The sequence below is a fragment of the Anabrus simplex genome, chromosome 8 (genome assembly GCF_040414725.1).
Source record: "Anabrus simplex isolate iqAnaSimp1 chromosome 8, ASM4041472v1, whole genome shotgun sequence".
NCBI classification, from domain to species: Eukaryota; Metazoa; Arthropoda; class Insecta; order Orthoptera; family Tettigoniidae; genus Anabrus; species Anabrus simplex.
This window is the reverse complement of record NC_090272.1, coordinates 210,670,307-210,690,854: the sequence shown is the minus strand read 5'-3', so window position 1 is coordinate 210,690,854 and position 20,548 is coordinate 210,670,307. Positions and strand designations below refer to the sequence as shown.

Here is a 20,548-nt window from a genome sequence, read left to right as displayed (position 1 = left end):
CCAGCAGATGCAGCTCTGCTACAGTCCTCACTTAACGCCCTCTCGAACTGGTGCCGTACTTGGAAACTTATCCCCAATCCACAAAAATGCAGCCACATGACCATAACACTGCGTAAATCTCCTCTACCGACATCATATTACCTACTCGACAAGCCCATCACCGTGGTTACGCAACAGCGTGACCTAGGTGTAATATTCGATACAAAATTACAATTTAAGACCCATATAGAAACATATACAACCAAGGCTATGAAATTACTAGGCATTCTCTATCGCTTCACAGAAATTTCTGACCCCATTGCTCTTCGTCACTTCTTCCTCACGATCATTCAACCTCTCTTAAACTACTGCTCTCCGATTTGGACAACAGCCTCCCCCTCCAATACTAAGCAGTTAGACAGAGCAGTGTCCTTCTTTGCTGCAATTGTAAGGAACAGAAACCCCAAGCTCAGAAATCTGTCTACGCAGCAGGTATTAATGGCAATTAATATGTCACCGCTGCACATCAGGCGACAGGTAGCTGACCTGAGATTCCTTCACGGGATCTTAAATGGACATTACCGCTCGGAACATCTTGTCTCACTCTTCTCTCTCCGTGTTCCTTCCCGCTCCACCAGAACCAAAGAACTTCTCCACATTCCCCACACTCAGCACTCAATACTTCAACGATCTTTCCTAATCCGCCTCCCAACACTCTTTAACAATATTAATGAGAGACAAGAGCTTGATCTAGCATCAAATAAAAGTGTATTCGAGAGGTGTGTAAATAATATCTTAAAGATAAGTTGATGCGAAGGGATTATACCGCCATCTTGACCCACGACGACTTGGCTATGAACATGGACATTCTCACGGTTTTCGATTTGGACAGTTGTTATTAGTAGGCTGTGTACCTGATCTTGTTATATTTTGTTATGTTTCTTATGTTTTATTATGAAATTTTACGTTTGTTAAATAGTCTGTTGACAGTGCAAGTGAAATTTGCTCAGTGTAGCTGTATCTTGTGCTTCGTGAATAAATAAATAAATAACTCAGACCGATACAGGTATTTTTTGGAGAAGTAGGTTTAAAACAGTATAAAAACAATCCAGTCATGTAACTACTGTTTTACTTCTCCACATATCTAACAAATAATAATAATAATAATAATAATAATAATAATAATAATAATAATAATAATAATAATAATAATAATAATCAGGAACTAAGTGGACCTAGGAGAGAAAGCTGGCTCATAGTCAGCAAATGCAGGAGTATTGGAAGAAGAAGAAAGCAACAACTTTACCCAAGAGTAGATACGAGCCCCGTGGTCCTCAGTAGGCCTAAACGACAAAGAATAATAATAATAATAATAATAATAATGTTATTTGTTTTATGTCCCACTGCCAACTTTTATGGTTTTCAGAGACACCAAACAAATCATACTGTGAGTTAATAAAAACATGGAGACAATGAACGTGTGAAATTAAATATTATGATAATGTAACGCAAGCAGACCTGGCCAACAGTTGAAAACTGCAGATGATGATGATGATGATAATATAATGCATTACCTCCACACCTTTAGATATCCATAAATACCGCAAGCTTGCCTGTTATCTGTTTTTTTTTCTTTTTGTCGTGGAACTTCTGGCACTATCCGGGCACTTAAAGGTAGCGTACTTAACCTAAATAGTGCAGTCTCTCTATCTCAATTACAGCTGTTTAGGTAGATCCTGATGTGATAAATGTAGAGAAGAAGCATTAAATATACTTAAAAATAAAGGTCTGGCTTTTAACAGCTGCAGTTATCCAAAGAATGCTACTGGTCATATGTAATACATTCGGAAGTACGAGTCTTTCTAGTAACTAGCTGGTGGGTTGGCATGCTTTCTTCAGTGTGACTTTATTTGGAAGGTATGGCTTCTACTACGCATACACTAACTGGTAAAATACAGTGACCATTTCCAGAAACCATTTGCAAATAGATTCTCAATGTTTGGATTCTGTAACCAGGAACAAAACTATTTTTTAAAATGTCAAAACAGCAGGATCTTGAATGTTCTTGATGGCAGTGAAGTTGATGTCATTTGGGATGACGACAAAGCCAGTAGCAGGAAAGTTGGCGGTACAAGACGTTAATTCAAATGAAAGCAGTGATTAGGTGTACTGTGTGATAGGCCTACTGTTCAACTGACAGAGACAAATGACTGGCCATTAAGTTCTTTTTTGTTCTTTTGTCTTAATATTGCATAATACCGGTACAATAAATAAAACTGTATGTCTAAACCTTATCCCTTTTCTCTACAGGGTTGAGAATGAAGTGAGATGAATCTTTGTGGTGAGTTTTTATGACAGGACGCCTTTTCTTATGTCAACCCCGTTAAGGTAGTTATTGAAATGAAATGAATGATGTGACATAAAAGTAATTAGAAATGATTATATTTACAGTATATGTAGGCCTAAAAGTCATGTGCTCGCCATTTTTTTTTTTTTTTTAAATTTAGAAATTCTGCCTTCCAACAAAGGTAGCCAGAAAGACTCAGAATACAATCCTATTTTTTTAAAAGAATAGTGCAGAATACATACATGTCTAATTTAGTTCTTTATACCCAGAAGTCACTGCATGAAATGGGAGACTATCGCATATTGAACCACCCCTTACTTATTGCGGCTATAAAATCGGAAAGAAAAGGGGGGTACAATACGCAAGGAAATGTTGCTTTCCTTTATTCTTTTTTGTAATAAATGTAGCCAAATATCCCTTTAAGCATGTCAAAAGCTTAAGATTGGTAGTATTGTCAAGTATTGAATAACAGCTGATTTTTGAAGAGTGATTATAAAAGATAGCATTATTAACCACCATGCGGGGAACACCATGGGTCGCTTTTACTTGCGTGTAGTACCACTATGTTAGGTACCAAATAGGTTTGTGATTAGTAGCAACAGAGTAAGTTGCCGGCTTCTACAGTACCTGTGATTAGTACTACTTTAGGAGCGATACCATGGGTGAGCTACACCATAGTTCTGGCTTGCCTATGATTAGTACACACTATATGAGGAACACCATGGGATAGTGCGGGTCCCTGTGGTTAGTACACGTATGTGATGAACATCATAGGTTTGCGTTGCCTGTAAATGGCGCTGCAATGTGCGAAACACCATAGGTTTGTATTCCATGTGCGAATTTCATTACCTGTGAGTGGCACCATACTGTGTGGAATACCGCTAGTCTACGCTACTTTTGATTAGTACCGCAACATGACAAATACCACGGTTCTTCTTTCCTAGTGATAATTAACGTTATGAGGGGCCGATGACTTGGATTTTGGACCCCTTTAGACTAAAAGCATAATCGATTCAGTATTATGCTATAGACGCAGTCCCTTGGTCAGTAATACTATTGTTTCACGTCAGCTTCTGTGAATGCGAGACATTGCGGGTCGGATCCACTGGTTGTTTTAAATTCATATCCATTCATTCATTCTTTGTCCTCACGTTTTGAATTCTGGTGAGGGGAGGATTTTGGACTTTTAATTTGTCATTCCATTTTGTCTCATTTAGTACCATTAGGGGCTGATGACCTAGATGTTAGGCCCCTTTAAACAGCAGCCATCATCATCAATTCTTTGGACAGTAAGGTCAAAATATTTTCTGGCAAGTCTCTTGTTCTTCATTCTCATAACGTGCCCATATCATTGAAGTCTACGCTTCTTTATTATATAGGGACCTGAGTGCCAGCTATCTTCCTGTCCTTTTGAGTAGTTTGATTCATAGTTCTAATGAATCTCATTTCTGTTACCTAAATTCTGCTGTAGTCATTGTTTAGTAGAGTGCATGTCTCTAAACGACATGTGAGAATCGGTACGAAGTAGGTGTGGTACAGGGTTGTTTTTGCTTGTGGTATTCTCCAGTAGATTTATGACTTGATTGTAAAAGTCTGATGCTTTTTGTTGTCCCACTGAGTATTTCCTGCTTGACACTGTTTTGTTTTTGGAGGAGGTCAACATTATGTACTCATAAAGATACAAGCAGTCTACCCCTGTAAAGAAAGCAAAAGAAAAGTGACCAGAAAGAAATTAGTTATTGGAGGTGGTGTTATACAAAAGGAGTTGTAACAAATGTATAATTATAGATGCAAACTTTAGTTTTAGTGATTATTAGAATTTTAAGGGAAAGAGATGCATATTTTATGATGTAACTTTAATGTTTTACTTTATTTGACAAGTGAGCCCACCTGGTGGCTATGATTGTTAAGGCACTGAAGTCTAAACAGTCTGACACCATGGTTAGCCAGTTCGAGTCCCATTGGTCGAAAAAATTTCACCATCAGAATGTTGGCCGGCAGGATAGGGGAGGTGGTGGTATACAATTTCTAATCACTAGATTGCATGCCAGAAGCCTGGATTAAATTCAAAATCTCTCCATAGTGCTCATATGCAGTGAGGGCATATGACTCTGTTGATGGTGATTCATCCGTCAGATGGAGACATTAAGCCTTGAGCAGACTCCTTGGTGCTATTTGACAAAAGTAGGCTATGTGCTGGCACCAGGTTTCACCCTCTCCCTTCCTGCTATCATATATCATTTCATTCATTTCATCTCATTAACTCCTCTGATGAGGTTGACGTCAGGAAGGGCATCCGATCATAAAAACCCACTACGACAGATTCATCTCACCTCATTCCCGACCCTGCAGAAAAACAGGACAGGGATTGTACAAACAAATATTATCTGACAAGTCTGACATTTTGATTGCAATGTATGTAGAAGATTTATTGTTATGTAGTTTTACAATTCATTTGGTTGACATATCTAATATTTTAATTTCAAATTGTTTAGTAAAAAAATGTTCAGGTATTTTATGGAGGACTTTCTTAAATTTAATAAAAACTTAATTATTGTATTCTATGAGATAATGGTGAATCAAGTCCCAGAAGTGTTTGGTGATTTATTGGGCCGCTGAAGAAGAGAACAACCGAGGTTCTTGAAACATGTACGGCATTTAGTGATAGAATAAGACAAATTTAATTGTATTGGCAAGGTGGAATTACATAATTAACAGCAATTTTCAGTGGTGGTTCTAACTTGAATGCACAGTACAGGCACAAAAAGGCTTACTAGGTTGCTCACCTATCTCATTGATAAGTGGCAAGCAAAACTGAACTTCTCTGAGGTTATAATGCCTTGCTCCCCAAAAGTGCAACTTGCCCTGCAATGTTAAGGAATTCAAGGCCTTATTCCATTATTATTTTCCCTGAGCTGTCCCCTATGACAAAGGCTGTTATCTGTGTTGGAAATCATGTTTCTTTCACAAGGGATGACAAAACACATTTTTTGGCCTACTAAGCAGTAATAACAAAAAATTTGTGTTGTGATAAGTGAGGTTTTAGATGTACAGTAGATTTAATATGAAGGGATTGGGGACTTCGAATTTACAACATGCAAATCAAGAAAACATGCTAATGAGGAATGCACTAGCAAGGTTTCACCGGATTTAAAACTTCCCAAGGATTTGATACTCACATGCATAAAGATAAAACCAACATTTCCCTGACTCCAGAAGTCTTCTTCTTGTCGAGTTATTTCCCACAGGAAGACTGTCTTGATATAATAACTGGAGAGATTTTTCCAGTTTTCCTTATCTCGTAGTAACTGTAAGAAAGAAATATGTATCAAATACTTCTGCAGTAATAGACTGTATGTAGAAAAAAAAAATTGTGTGGCTATTGCTTTCCTGGTGCAGCCTTTGTTAGGGAGACCCATGGACGAGGGTGAGCGGCATCTGCCATGTATTGTATTGGAGAATAGTGTTATGAGTGGTGTGTGAGTTGGAGCGATGTTGGGGACAGCACAAACACCCAGTCCCCGAGCCAAGTGAAATTAACCATTTAAAATTAAAACCCCCAACCAGCCAGGAAGTAAACCCTGGTCCCTGTGAAAAAAAGTCCACTACACTGATCATTCAGCCAAGGAGCTGTAAATAAAGAAAATACTCCCTTTAGTAAGTGCTTTTTATTGTGAAAACAAATACGGACTTTCCTGGATATTCAAATATACTTATCAAATTAGGGGGTACTAAACTGAGATACATAGACAATTCTGTTTTTTTTAACAAGTTGTTTTACATCGCACCGACACAGATAGGTCTTACGGTGACGATGGAGCAGGAAAGGGCTAGGAGTGGAAAGGAAGCAGCCATGGCCTTAATTAAGGTACAGCCCCAGCAATTGCCCGGTGTGAAAATGGGAAACAACGGAACACCATCTTCAGAGCTGCCGACAATGGGGTTCGAACCCACTGTCTTCCGAATACTGGATACTGGCTGCACTTAAGTGACTGCAGCTATTGAGCTCAGTTAGGCAATGCTGTTTCAGACAATGTAAGCAGCTATGTCAAAACTTACATTTCACAGAACATGAATCCGACCAAGTGTTGCCCCAGTGTAGCGGTGGGCTCATCAGTTGAAATGCTTTGCCAGTGTCTTGAAAAAGTCTAAAACTGAAAATTACAGGCCAGTAAGTTTGACATGTGTTGCATGTAAGCTTTGGGAAAGCATTCTTTCTGATTATATAGACATGTTTGCGAAATTAATAACTGGTTTGATAGAAGGCAGTTCGGGTTAAGGAAAGGTTATTCCACTGAAGCTCATCTTGTAGGATTCCAGCAAGATATAGCAGATATCTTGGATTCAGGAGGTCAAATGGACTGTATCGTAGGGTAGATCATGGGAGACTACTGGAAAAAGTGAGTGCAATTTGATTTGACAAAAGAGTGACTGAATGGGTTGCTATATTTCTAAAAAATAGATCTCAGAGAATTAGAGTAGGTGAATCTTTATCTTTATCTGACCCTGTAATAATTAAGAGGGGAATTCCTCAAGGCAGTATTATTGGACCTTATTTTTTCTTATATGTATAAACTAGCAAGATACCCGTGCTTTGCTATGGTATTATAATGAAATTAGAATTGAATGCTTAACGTTTTATATATAATCCGCCGAATTTCACGGTCTAAGTCATTTTCTGAGAGAATCCGCCAAAATTCGTGATCTGAATCATTTTCCAAGAGATTATGGCAAAGTTCCTTCCATTTTTCAATCTTTCTTTCCAGCAATCGATTTTGTACTTCCTGAGCTAGGTCCAGGTATTCCACCCGGTCAGTTCAGTCCCTAAATCTTTGTCATCTTTTCCTATAAGCCTTTTTAATATGGATCAAATCCTTGAGGAGATCCGGCGTTGTGTCATCTTGGGTGCCTTGGCAGTACTGAACCTGCGGCCGGACTGCAATCGTAGTCATTACCCGGCCAGGACCTGTTTCCAGCATGGTCCGCACATTTTAATGACGGTCCAGAACATTATTATTATTATTATTATTATTATTATTATTATTATTATTATTATTATTATTATTATTATTATTATTATTATTATTATTATTATTATTGACGGTCTGGAACCCACAGCAAGATGCAAGACCGCTACTTGGTGGTAAATTATATCTGCAGCCATTGTCATTGCTGACAATTTGACCAGCACCATTGTCGCGTGTAGGTAAGTGCGCAAGATTTCTGGCGACACGAATTACATAGTTCCATGCATTATTAACCTTATTATAGGGGTGAACAATTGCACGGTCAATATCATACCTATTGTTTATTTCAAATGTATTTAAATTTTAATTTATATGCCAGGTGACTGCCTTTGCTGGTGAGATGTAGTGTTTACAGTGCACTATGTCTTCTGGTATGGGCTATATCAAATTTGTTACTTTCATTGACCTGTCTCAGTCTCATCCTTGGCTTTGACAAAATGAAAGTGACTGAGGTATGAGTGATGCTAGTAATACCATTGCTTATACAGCCAGTCCCTGTTATGAATGGTGTGAAGATATCGCTCATATGGTCGGTTGGTGCATGCATTTCAGTGGGCTTGGCAGACTGATATGTAATAGCAGCGGCTGGCTCGGTGAGGAAAGCAACGGGAAACTACCTCACTCCTCATTTCCCTAGTACGCTTCTTCAGTGACTCCTAGGCTATTTATGACAGCTGTTGGCGGAGCTGCAGAGGATCAAACCAGCCTTCAGGCTGAATACCCAACATACATGCCAGGTGAATCTGGTGGTGGTGGTGATTATTGTTTTAAGAGGAAGTACAACTAGGCAACCATCCTCTATATAACACTAATCAGAGGGAAAAATGGAAGGGGTCCGACACTTCGAAAAAAGAAGGTGTCAGCCAAAGCAAGACAAGGGCCGCGAAGGGCATGAAAATGAAAGACTCCCTAGCCCTCGCAAACCTAATAGCGTCGGGGTCGGAAAAGAACAAGAGTTGACCAAGGGAGGTCGGATAGGATAGATGAAAGTGAGGAGCCTGGCACAAGTAAGTGGAAGCAATGCCAGGACTCAGCTGAGGGCCCCGTGGTCACCAACCCACGCTCCAAAGTTCAGAGCCCCTGGGGCCCAGGTGAATCTACTGTAATCTGACTTTATGTTCTCCAGAGGAAAAGATGGTTCTCGAAAACAAACCCAGGAAAGATTAAAAATGATCAGTTTATGATCAGAATAAGTACATTAGGAACAGTAAAATCAATTGGTCTCAACTCCTTTTTCATCCCACCACCGTTAAGTTGATTTCCCCCTCAAAAGAAGGCGTGTTCCTTATGTTTAAAGGAGATTCCAAATACCAATGTTCACGTCAGTTACCTTTAGTTCTGAGATATAAGTATCCCCATAAAAAGAATTCAGTCTTTTTCACTTCCTTTCACACTCCCCCCACCCCCACCCCTTAAGTGAATTTCCTGTTAAAAATATTTGTTTCTTTAATAGTAAAGGATTTTCTAAATACCAATTATCACAACCCTAACATCTTCAGTTTTTGAGATATGTGTCCTCTTAAAAAGAACTCAACTCCTTTTCACCCCCACCCCCCAAGATGATTTCCCCCAAAAATGTTTTTTCTTTGTTTTTAAAGAAGATCCAAATACCAATTTTCACGTCTGTAAGAACTTTACTTTTTGTTAGATGTAAGTATCCTCATACAATTAATTCAATTAATTTTTCAGTTCTTTCACCCCCCCCCCCCCCCCTTCATTGGATTTTCCGAGAATACGTGTTTCTTTAATTTTAAAGCAGGTTCCAAATAACAATTTTCACATCTGCAAAATCTTTCGTTTTTAGATAATAGTATCCTCATACAAATAATTAAATTAATTTTTCAATTTCCCTCCCCCCCTTTAGGTGGATTTCCGAAAACAAAAAATACGTATTCCTTTGTTTTTAAAGGAAATTCCAAATACCAAATTTCTCATCTGTAACATCTTCTGCTTTTGAGATATCAGTATCCTAATTAAAAGAATTCAAGCCCATTTTCAGTCACTTTTACCCCTCCACCCAAGTGGTTTTCCAGAAAACAAAAAAATACATGTTTCTTTCTTTTTAATAGAGATAGAAAGTACTATTTTTCACTTCGGTAACATGTTCAGATTTTGAGATATGCTGTAGAAATGCTCATTTTAAAATTTCACCCCCTTTTTAGTTCCCCCTAAGTGGAGTTTCCAAAAAAAAAAAAAAAAAATCACCTATGTTTCTTTACTTTTACAGGAGATTCCAAATACCAATTTTTACGTCCGTAACATTTTACGTTTCTGAGATATACTATAGATATATTCACCCCAATTTGTCACTCCTGTTTAACCCCCATTAATAGGATTTTCCAAAAACAAAAGTTACATGTTTCTTTATCTTCAAAGGAGATGCCAAATACCAATTTTCAGGTCTGTAATATCTTCTGCTTCTGAGATATAAGTATCCTCATTTAAGGCATTCAACCCCTTTCTCACCCTTTTTCACCCCTCCTATTGGGATTTTCAGAAAACTAAAAAATATAATGTTTCTTTATTTTTAAAGAGGATTCTAAATACCAATTTTTACATCTGCACACTTTAAAAGTTTTGAGATATATATACAAGCATTTAAAAAATTCACCCCCTATTCACCCCCTGCCATTAACTGGATTTTCCAAAAACAAAAAATACGTGTTTCTTTATTTTTTAAGGAGATCCCAAATACCAATTTTCAGGTCTGTAATATCTTCAGTTTCTGAGATATAAGTATCCACATTAAAGGCATTCAACCACTTTTTCACCCTTTTTCACCCCTCCTATTGGGATTTTCCAAAAACAAAAAGTGTGTGTTTCTTTATTTTTATAGGAGATTCTAAATACCAATTTTTACATCTGTAAACTTTCAGAGTTTTGAGATATAGATACACTCATTTTAAAAATTCACCCCCCTTTTCACCCTCCCATTAAGTGGATTTTCCAAACAAAATATACATGTTTCTTTACCTTTAAAGGAGATCCTAAATACCAATTTTTCAGGTCTGTAATATCTTCAGTTTCTGAGATATAAGTATCCTCATTAAAGGCATTCAACCACTTTTTCACTCCTTCTGTTGGGATTTTCAGAAAACAAAAAAATATGTGTTTCCTTATTTTTAAAGAAGATTCTAAATACTAATTTTTACATCTGTAAACTTTTAAAGTTTTGAGATATAGATACACTCATTTTAAAATCTCACCCCCCTTAGCGACGGAATATCCAAAAATCCTCTCTTAGCGAGCACCTACATGTTAATATGAATGTATCCCCAAAATTTCATTTCTTCATGTCCAGTAGTTTTGGCTCGGCGATGATGAATCAGTCAGTCAGTCAGGACAAGTTATTTTATATATATAGATGACTAGCAAGATACCCGTGCTTCGCTATGGTATTATACTAAAACTTATAATTGAATGCTTAACGTTTTATATATAATCCGCCAAAATTCTCAATCTCACTCGTTTTCTGAGAGAATCTGCCAAAATTCGCGATCTGGCTCGTTTTCTGAGAGATTACGGCAAAGTTCCTCCATTTATCAATCTTTCTTTCCAGCAATCGATTTCGTACTTCCTCAGCTAGGTCCAGGTATTCCACTCGGTCATTTGGGTCCCTAAATCTTTGTCATCTTTTCCTATAAGCATTTTTAATATGGATCAAATCCTTGAGGAATTCCGGAGTGGTGTCGTCTTGGGTGTCTTGGCGGTACTGAACCCGCAACCGGACTGCATTTGTAGTCATTTCCCGGCCAGGTCCCGTTTCCAGCACAGTCCGCACATTTTGATGACGGTCCAGAACATTTTTATTTTTATTATTAGAGTGAGTGATGTTAGTTGAATTTAGGTTATTATTATTATTATTATTATTATTTATGTTCTGGACCCCACAGCAAGATGCAAGACCACTACTTGGTGGTAAATTACATCTGCTGCATTGTCATTGCTGACAATGTGGGCAGCACCATTGTCGCACTTAGGCAAGTGTGCGGGACTTCTGGCGATACGAATGATATACTTCCGAGCATTATTGACCTTATTATAGAGGTGAACAATTGCGCAGTCAATATCATTCCTCATAAAAAGAAAGAAAATTCCACCTGATTAATGCTTATTTATTATCACATGTATGATGGAATATCACCTGTGAAGTGATTAATGTTATAGCAGTAAATTAGCAGTAAAATACGCCAATCAAATGGAATTATATGCTGATAGTTCAATAAAATATATTACATATCCACATATATTTTATTGAACTATCAGCATCAAGAGTATCAACAAAGCTCGCCTCATACATGATTAAACATTTATAAGAATGGAGCTTGTTTTAACTGAATAGGCAAACGCCTTTGGTAAACTATTCTTACATACTCATTACGCATTAGAAAAGAAAAAAGACGAACTCATTTTATTATAATTACATGTGTACATTGGGTCATTATATTATGTAATAAGAGTATTTAACATGTTATAATTTTAGCTATGATGTAACATTGGAACTCTTAGCAAAAGGGTAACCAACATAATGTTGTTAAATTTCAGAGTATGTCATAAAGCTTTCAAGAATGATGCATAATACAAAAATGCAAACATAGGATTCTAATGCAGCTGAGGATGACCTTGTAAGAGGTCGAAACTGGTCCTATTATGTATGTGATATTCCATCATACATGCGATAATAAATAGGTATTGATCAGATGGAACTTTTCTTTCTTTTTTATGACATTTGGTGGCTATCAATACGGAATAAAAATGAAATTTATAAATCAAGAACAATATCATTCCTATCGTTTATTTCAAATGTGTCTGGCTCCATGGCTAAATGGTCAGCATGCTGGCCTTTGGTTACAGGGTACCGGGTTCAATTTCCAGCAGGGTCGGGAATTTTAACCATAATTGGTTAATTTCACTGGCACGGGGGCTGGGTGTATGGGTTGTCTTCATCATCATTTCATCTTCACCATGACGCGCAAGTCGCCTACGGGCACCAAATGAAAGACCTGCATCTGGCGAGCCGAACATGTCCTCAGACACTCCCGGCACTAAAAGCCATACGCCATTTCATTTCAAATGTGTTTTTTTATTTTCTTTATATGGCAGGAGAATCGACTGTAATCTAACTAAGTTCTCCAAAGGAAAAGATGGCTCTTGAAAACGAACCCAGGAAAGATTAAAAATGATTGGTTTATGATCAGAATAAGTATGTTATGAACAGTAAAATCAATTGGTCTCAAGTCCTTTTCCATCCCATCGGCGTTAAATTGATTTACCCCCGTCCCCAAAAAAGACGTGTTTCTTTATGTTCATTAAAGGAGACTCAAAATACCAATGTTCATGTCTGTTACCTTCAGTTTTGAGATATAAGTATTCCCGTAAAAAGAATTCAGTTTCTTTTCACTTCCCTTCACACTCCCCCCTCCTAAGTGAATTTTCCGGCAAAAAATACTTGTTTCTTTAATAGTAAAGGATCTTCTAAATACCTTTTTTCCCTACTCTAAAATCTTCAGTTTTTGAGATATGTGTCCTCGTAAAAGGAATGCAACTCATTTTAACCACCGCCCCCAAAATGGTTTCCCCCCCCAAAAACGTGTTTTCCTTTGATTTTTAAAGGAGATCCAAATACTAATTTTCATGTCTGCAACAACTTTAAATTTTATTAGATGTAAGTATCCTCATACAATTAATTCAATTAACTTTCAATTCTTTCACCTCCCCCCCCCCCCCCCACCCATGTGCATGCATTTTCCGAGAATACGCATTTCTTTACTTATAAAGCAGATTCCAAATACTAATTTTCCCGTCTGCAAAATATTTCATTTTTGAGATAATAGTATCTTCATACAAATAATTCAACTAATTTTTCAATTCTATCTCCCTCCCCCTTTTAAGTGGATTTCTGCAAACAGAAAATAGGTATTTCTTTATTTTTAAAGGAGATTCCAAATAGCAAATTTCAAGTCTGTAACATCTTCAGTTTTTGAGACATCAGTATCCTAATTAAAAGAATTCAACCACATTTTCAGTCAATGTTTACCCCACCCCCACCCAAGTGGTTTTCCAGAAAACAAAAAATACATGTTTCTTTCTTTTTAATAGAGATAGAAAGTACTATTTTTCACTTCAGTAACATGTTAAGTTTTTGAGATATGCTGTAGAAATGCTTATTTTAAAATTTCACCCCCTTTTTAATTCCCCTTAAGTGGGGTTTCCAAAAACAAATCACCTATGTTTCTTACCTATTACAGGAGATTCCAAATACCAATGTTTACGTCTGTAACATTTTACATTTCTGAGATATACAGTAGATATAGTCTTTCTAAAAATCCACCCCAGTTTGTCACTCCTGTTTAACCCCCATTAATTGGATTTTCCAAAAACAAAAAATACTTGTTTCTATATTTTTAAAGGAGATCCCAAATACCAATTTTCAGATCTGTGATATCTTCAGTTTCTGAGATATAAGTATCCTCATTAAAGGCATTTAACCCTTTTTTCACCCTTTTCCTCCCCTCCTAATGGGATTTACAGAAAACAAAAAAATACGTGTTTCTTTGTTTTTAAAGGAGATTCTAAATGTGAATTTTTACATCTGTATCTTTCAAAGTTTTGAGATATACACACACTCATTTAAAAAATTCACCCCCTAGTGACGGAATATCCAAAAATCCTCCCTTAGCGAGCACCTACATTGTAATATAATGTATCCTCAAAATTTCATTTCTACATGTCCAGTAGTTTTGGCTCGGCGATGATGAATCAGTCAGTCAGTCAGGACAAGTTATTTTATATATATAGACTAGCAAGATACCCGTGCTTCACAACGGTATTATACTGAAATTTAGAATTGAATGCTTATTGTTTTATATATAAGCCGCCGAAATTCGCGATCTGACTCGTTTTCTCAGAGAATCCGCCAAAATTCGTGATCTGACTCATTTTCTAATAGATTATGGCAAGTTTCCTCCCATTTTTCAATCTTTCTTTCCAGCAATCGATTTTGTACTTCCCGAGCTAAGTAGAGGTATTCCACCCAGTCAGTTGGGTCCCTAAATCTTTGCCATCTTTTCCTATAAGCATTTTTAATATGGATCAAATCCTTCAGGAGATCCAGCGTGGTGTCGTCTTGGGTGCCTTGGCGATACTGAACCCGCGGCCGGACTGCAATCGTAGTTATTACCCGTCCAGGACCCGTTTCCAGCGCAGTCCGCACATTTGACGACGGTCCAGAACATTATCATTATTATTATTACTATTATTATTATTATTATTATTATTTTTATTATTATTATAGATGTTCTGGACCCCACAGCAAGATGCAAGACTGCTACTTGCTGGTAAATTACATCTGCTGCCATTATCATTGTTGAGAATGTGACCAGCACTACGAATGACATACTTCCGTGCGTTATTGACCTTATTATGGAGGCGAAAAGTTGGACGGTCAATCTCATTCCTATCGTTTATTTCAAATGTGTTTAAATTTTTATTTATATGCCAGGAGAACCTACTGTAATCTAAGAACATTCTCTGAAGGCAAAGATGGCTCTTGAAAACGAACCCAGGAAAGATTAAAAATGATCGGTCTCGTCGCCATAAGACCTATCTGTGTCGGTGCGACGTAAAGCCCCTAGCAAAAAAAAAAAAAAAAAAAAAATGATCGGTTTATGATCAGAATAAGTACATCGAAAATCTACAGCCTGTTTCCAGTCATTCGACAGGATCAGGAATGGAATGAATAAAGCCCCCATCTAGCAGCGACAATAGGAATTGTGCCGGCAGCCGAAACCTGTCGCACTCCTCTGCGGCAATGATTGGTAGATGACAAATGAAATGAAATGATATTGGACAGTGTTGCTGGAATGAATGATGACAGGGAGAACCGGAGTATCCAGAGAAAAACCTGTCCTGCCTCTGTTTTGTCCAGCATGAATGTCACATGAAGAGACCGGGATTTGACCCACGGAACCCAGCTGTGAGAGGCCAGTGCGCTGCCGCCTGAGCAATGGAGGCTCCTTATAAATATATTATGAACAGTAAACTCAATTGGTCTCACCTCCTTTTATACCCCAGCGCCGTAAAGTTTATTTACCTCCACCCCCCAAAAAAACTAAAAGAAGGCGTGTTTCATTATGTTTACAGGAGATTCCAAACACCATTGTTTACGTCTATTACCTTCAGTTTTGAGATTAAAATAATTCACTTTTTTTCACTTTCACACTCCCCCCCCCCCCCCAAGTGAATTTTCCGGCAAAAAATACTTGTTCCTTTAATAGTAAAGCATCTTCTAAATACCAATCATCACAACTGTAACTCTGTAACTTCTTCAGTTTTTGATTTATGTGTCCTCATGAAAGGAATTCAACTCCTTTTCACTCCCACCCCCCAAGATGATTTGCCCCCCACAACACGTTTTTCTTTGTTTTTAAAGGAGATCCAAATACCAATTTTCACGTCTGTAGGCCCTAACAACTTTAATTTTTAATAGATGTAAGTATTCTCATACAATTAAATCAATTAATTTTTCAATTCTTTCCCCCCCCCCCCCTCCTTTATTGGATTTTCCGAGAATACGTGTTTCTCTACTTTTAAAGTAGATTCCAAATATCAAATTTCACGTCTGTAACATCTTCATTTTTGAGATAACTGTAGCCTAATTAAAAGAATTCAACACCATTTTCAGTCACTTTTACCCCCCCTCCCCCTCCACCCAAGTGGTATTTCTGAAAACTAAAAATACACATTTCTTTTATTTTTAATAGAGATAAAAAATACCATTTTTCACTTCTGTAACATGTTCAGTTTTTTTTAGATATACTGTATAAATTCTCATTTTAAAATTTCACCCACTTTTTAGTTCCCCTTAAGAGGAGTTTCCAAAAACAAATCACCTATGTTTCTTTACATTTACAGGAGATTCCAAATACCACTTTTTACGTCTGTAACATTCTACGTTTCTCTGATATTCTGTAGATATAGTCTTTCAAAAAATTCACCCCATTATATGTCACTCCTGTTTAACCGCCATTAATTGGAATTTCCAAAAACAAAAAAATATGCGTTTCTTTATTTTTAAAGGAGATCCCATATACACAATTTCAGTTCTGTAATATCTTCAGTTCTGAGATATATGTATCCTCATTAAAGGCATTCAACCCATTATTCACCCTTTTACACCCCTCCTATTCGGATTTACAGAAAACAAAATGTATATGTTCCTTTATTTTTAAAGGAGATTCTAAATATCAGTTTTTACATGTGCAAACTTTTAAAGTTTTGATATATAGATACACTCATTTTAAAAATTCACCCCCCTTTTCCCCCTCCCATTAATTGGATTTTCCAAAAACAAAAAAATACTTGTTTCTTTATTTTTAAAAGAGATCAAAAGTACCAATTTTCAGGTCTGTAATTTCTACAGTTTCTGAGATATAAGTACCGATATCCTGATTAAAGGCATTCAACCCCTCTTTTCACCCTTTTTCACCCTTTTTCACCCATCCTATTGTGATTTTCTGAAAACAAAAAAAAAAAGTGTTTCTTTATTTTTAATGCTGATTCTAAATACCAAATTTACATCTGTAAACTTTCAAAGTTTGGAGATATAGATACACTCATTTTAAAAATTCACCCCCCGATTAATTGGATTTTCCAAAACAAAAAATACGTGTTTCTTTATTTTAAAAGGAGATCCAAAACACCAATTTTCAGGTCTGGAATATCTTCAGTTTCTGAGATATAAGTATCCTCATTAAATGCGTTCAACCCTTTTTCACTCCTTTCCACTCCTCCTATTGGGATTTTCTGAAAACAAAAAAATATGTGTTTCTTTATTTTTAATGAAGATTCTAAATACCAATTTTTACATCTGTAAACTTTCAAAGTTTTGAGATATAGATACACTCATTTTAAAAATTCACCTCCCTTTTCCCCCTCCCATTAATTGGATTTTCCAAAAACAAAAAAATACGTGTGTCTTTATTTTTAAAAGAGATCAAAAGTACCAATTTTCAGGTCTGTAATATCTTCAGTTTCTGAGATATAGGTACCAGTATCCTGATTAAAGGCATTCAACCCCTTTTTCACCCTTTTTCACCCATCCTATTGGGATTTTCTGAAAACAAAAAAATACGTGTTTCCTTATTTTCAAAGAAGATTCTAAATACCAATTTTTACATTTGTAAACTTTTAAAGTTTTGAGATATAGGTGCACTCATTTTAAAATTTCACCCCCCTTTTCACTCCCTTAGCAACGGAATATCCAAAAATCCTCTCTTAGCGAGCACCTACATCTTAATATGAATGTATCCCCAAAATTTAATTTCATTATGTCCAGTAGTTTTGGCTCGGCGATGATGAATCAGTCAGTCAGTCAGTCAGTCAGGACAAACTATTTTATATATATAGATATGAAAAAAGAAGTGGAATCACAGATACGCCTTTTTTCAGATGATGTTATTCTGTACAGAGTAATAAATACATTACAAGATTGTTAGCAACTGCAAAATGACCTTGATAATGTTGTGAGATGGACAGCAGGCAATGTTATGATGATAAACAGGGTTAAAAGTGAGCTTGTGAGTTTCACAAATAGGAAAAGTCCTCTCAGTTTTAATTACTGCATTGATGGGGATCACTGTAAGTACCTAGGTGTTATTATAAGGAAAGATCTTCACTGGGGTAATAACATAAATATGATTGTAAATAAAGGGTACAGATCTCTGCACATGGTTATGAGGGTGTGCAGGGGTTGTAGTAAGGATGTAAAGGAGCGGGCATATAAGTCTCTGGTAAGACCCCAACTAGAGTATGGTTCCAGTGTATGGGACCCTCACCAGGATTACTTGATTCAAGAACTGGAAAAATAATCCATAGAAAAGCAGCTTGATTTGTTCTGGGTGATTTCTGACAAAAGAGTAGCGTTACAAAAATGTTGCAATGTTTGGGCTGGGAAGACTTGGGAGAAAGAAGATGAGCTGCTCGATTAAGTGGTATGTTCTGAGCTGTCAGTGGAGAGATGACGTGGAATGACATTAGTAGACGAATAAGGTCGGTCGGTCGGTTGTGTAAGGCAGATTTTTATTTCTTTTGCTGGGCTGAGTGGCTCAGACAGTGGGTAGATCAGAATGGTTTGGAATCGATAATATGCTAAAACGGGAGTGTGTTGTGATCTGGGCTGTTCAGAATAGTGATGGATGACATCATAAAAGCAGCAAGGGAAGATTATAGAGGGGATAGAATGAATGTAATGATGTTTGCAGATGATATGATCTGGGGAGAAGATGAGGAGAAGGTACAACAGTAGCTGAATGAACTGAATAGAAGGATTGAACACTGGGGATTGAGTATCAAAGTGGAGAAGTGCAAGACAGTGGTGATGAGTAGAGGAAGTAAAAAAACGAAAAGGGGCTATCAAAATTGGAGACAAGGAACTGGAAATGGAGGAACACTTCAAATACTTGGGATGTGAACTGACAGAAAATGGAAGACTGGATACAGAAATTAGTAGAAGAATACAACTGGGGAGTGCTTTTTACCACCAGGTATAGCGATTAATATGGGATAAAGATGTACCAATGAAGATTAAAGAAGTAACATACAAGGGATATTACTTACATATGCAGCAGAAATCTGGACAATGACTCAGAGAGGTGAGAGTAGAATACAGGCAGCTGAAATGAAATATTGAGGAGTTTGGTGGAGAAGACAAAGAGGGATAGTGAGAAATGAATGCATAAAAAAAATGAGCTAAATGTTCAAAAACTAAATGATAAACTGGAACAGAACAGATTAAAATGGTTTGGACATGTCAAGTGGATGAAAGAAGGAAGACTGCCAAGACAAACTCTGGAAAAACAGATGACAGGGCAAGAGGACGAGGAAGACAAAGATGCATTGGATGGACTCTGTGAAGAACAGCACAGGACACGGTGCTGGATAAGGAATGGTGGAGAGGATCCGTATTTGTCCCCACCTGGTGTCAGCTGGAAAGGGGAAATGATGATGATGATGATGATGAATTTTCTGAGTATAGTAACTTACAGAAATTCCAAAGATCTGACATTGGAAAGATACACCTACTTTTGTTTATAAAACATACCTTGATCAGTTTGAGAGCCTTCTTCATGGAATGCTTGTTGTTCATTATGGTCTTCTCCTGGGCATAAAATGACAGTCTCCAGAAAGTCACTTCTGTTCGATTGAATGGAGGCTTGGGAACAATGCACCATTCCTGAAAAACATATAAATGTCTAAGCTACCTGAAATTGTATGGGTTTGGACATGGACTTGTAAAAGTGTAGGTTACTTGCCATCATAAAAGGTCTGACAGGATCAATAAACATAGGCCAGCTAAATTGTGAAAATAATAAACATATATACTGTATATACACACAGTACATAAGTAGTACAGTCATTAAGTTTGTGGACCGGCATATAATGTTGTTGTTGTTGTGGTGCTTATAGGTTGCACTGCAGGATGGTACGATGACAGTTCTTCACTTGTTCCAGCAAGAAGAAATTGCATGCTTACGGTGTAAGCAGAACTACAGTCTCTGTTGTGAAAGTTAGCAGAATGCAAGTGGTTGAAAGTGAGAATGTTGCAGTTTTAGCAATGGATAAACATCAAGTTCTGCCAAAAATTAGGTAAATCCACTAGTAAAATGTTTCAGATGGTGAAGATGAAATCACCCATATTGTCACAACAGAAAAAACTCCAACAAGACAGGTAAGAAAGGCAAGGTAATGCTTGAACTGTTTCATAGATCATGAGAATTATTGCATTATATATCAACTTCATATCCATATTGACAGTATCTATTGTACAATATAAATGTTTGAGTCATCCTATTCAGTACATTATTTACTTCATCCATGAAGATGTCGTTTTTACATTACTGACCATACATCTTTCGATCCCTGTTTTGGCTCATCTTTAGCGGATTGAATCTTAAAGGTACATAATCTACAGTTCAGTGATGTACTAATAAAAACTTAAGGACAGTAGTACAATAAGTCTTGCTAAAATCTTGAATCGTAGAATTGTACACAGCCTATAGTTCAGCAGCGTTATAATAAAAGTTAATGGATACTGATGTTTGAATCTTACTTCTTATTTTCCTACCACTTTTCCCCACACCTATATGGTTGCGGGTGAAAACTGTGTCGCACATGTGGATTTAGCCCTCTTTTATGG

At 37.0% G+C, this 20,548-nt stretch overlaps 1 protein-coding gene across 3 annotated transcripts in view; it reads right to left on the bottom strand.

The window, feature by feature from the left end:
* Positions 1-20,548, bottom strand: part of LOC136878704 (cyclic GMP-AMP synthase-like receptor) — a 134,392-nt gene that overhangs the window by 11,463 nt on the left and 102,381 nt on the right. For all 3 annotated transcript variants that reach the window (XM_068228906.1, XM_068228907.1, XM_067152133.2), the window contains exons 7-8: positions 19,454-19,585; positions 5,506-5,634 (exon numbers count right to left, since the gene is read on the bottom strand). In XM_068228906.1, coding sequence (XP_068085007.1) covers positions 5,506-5,634; positions 19,454-19,585 — 261 coding nt within the window. The remainder of the gene's footprint in view (positions 1-5,505; positions 5,635-19,453; positions 19,586-20,548) is intronic.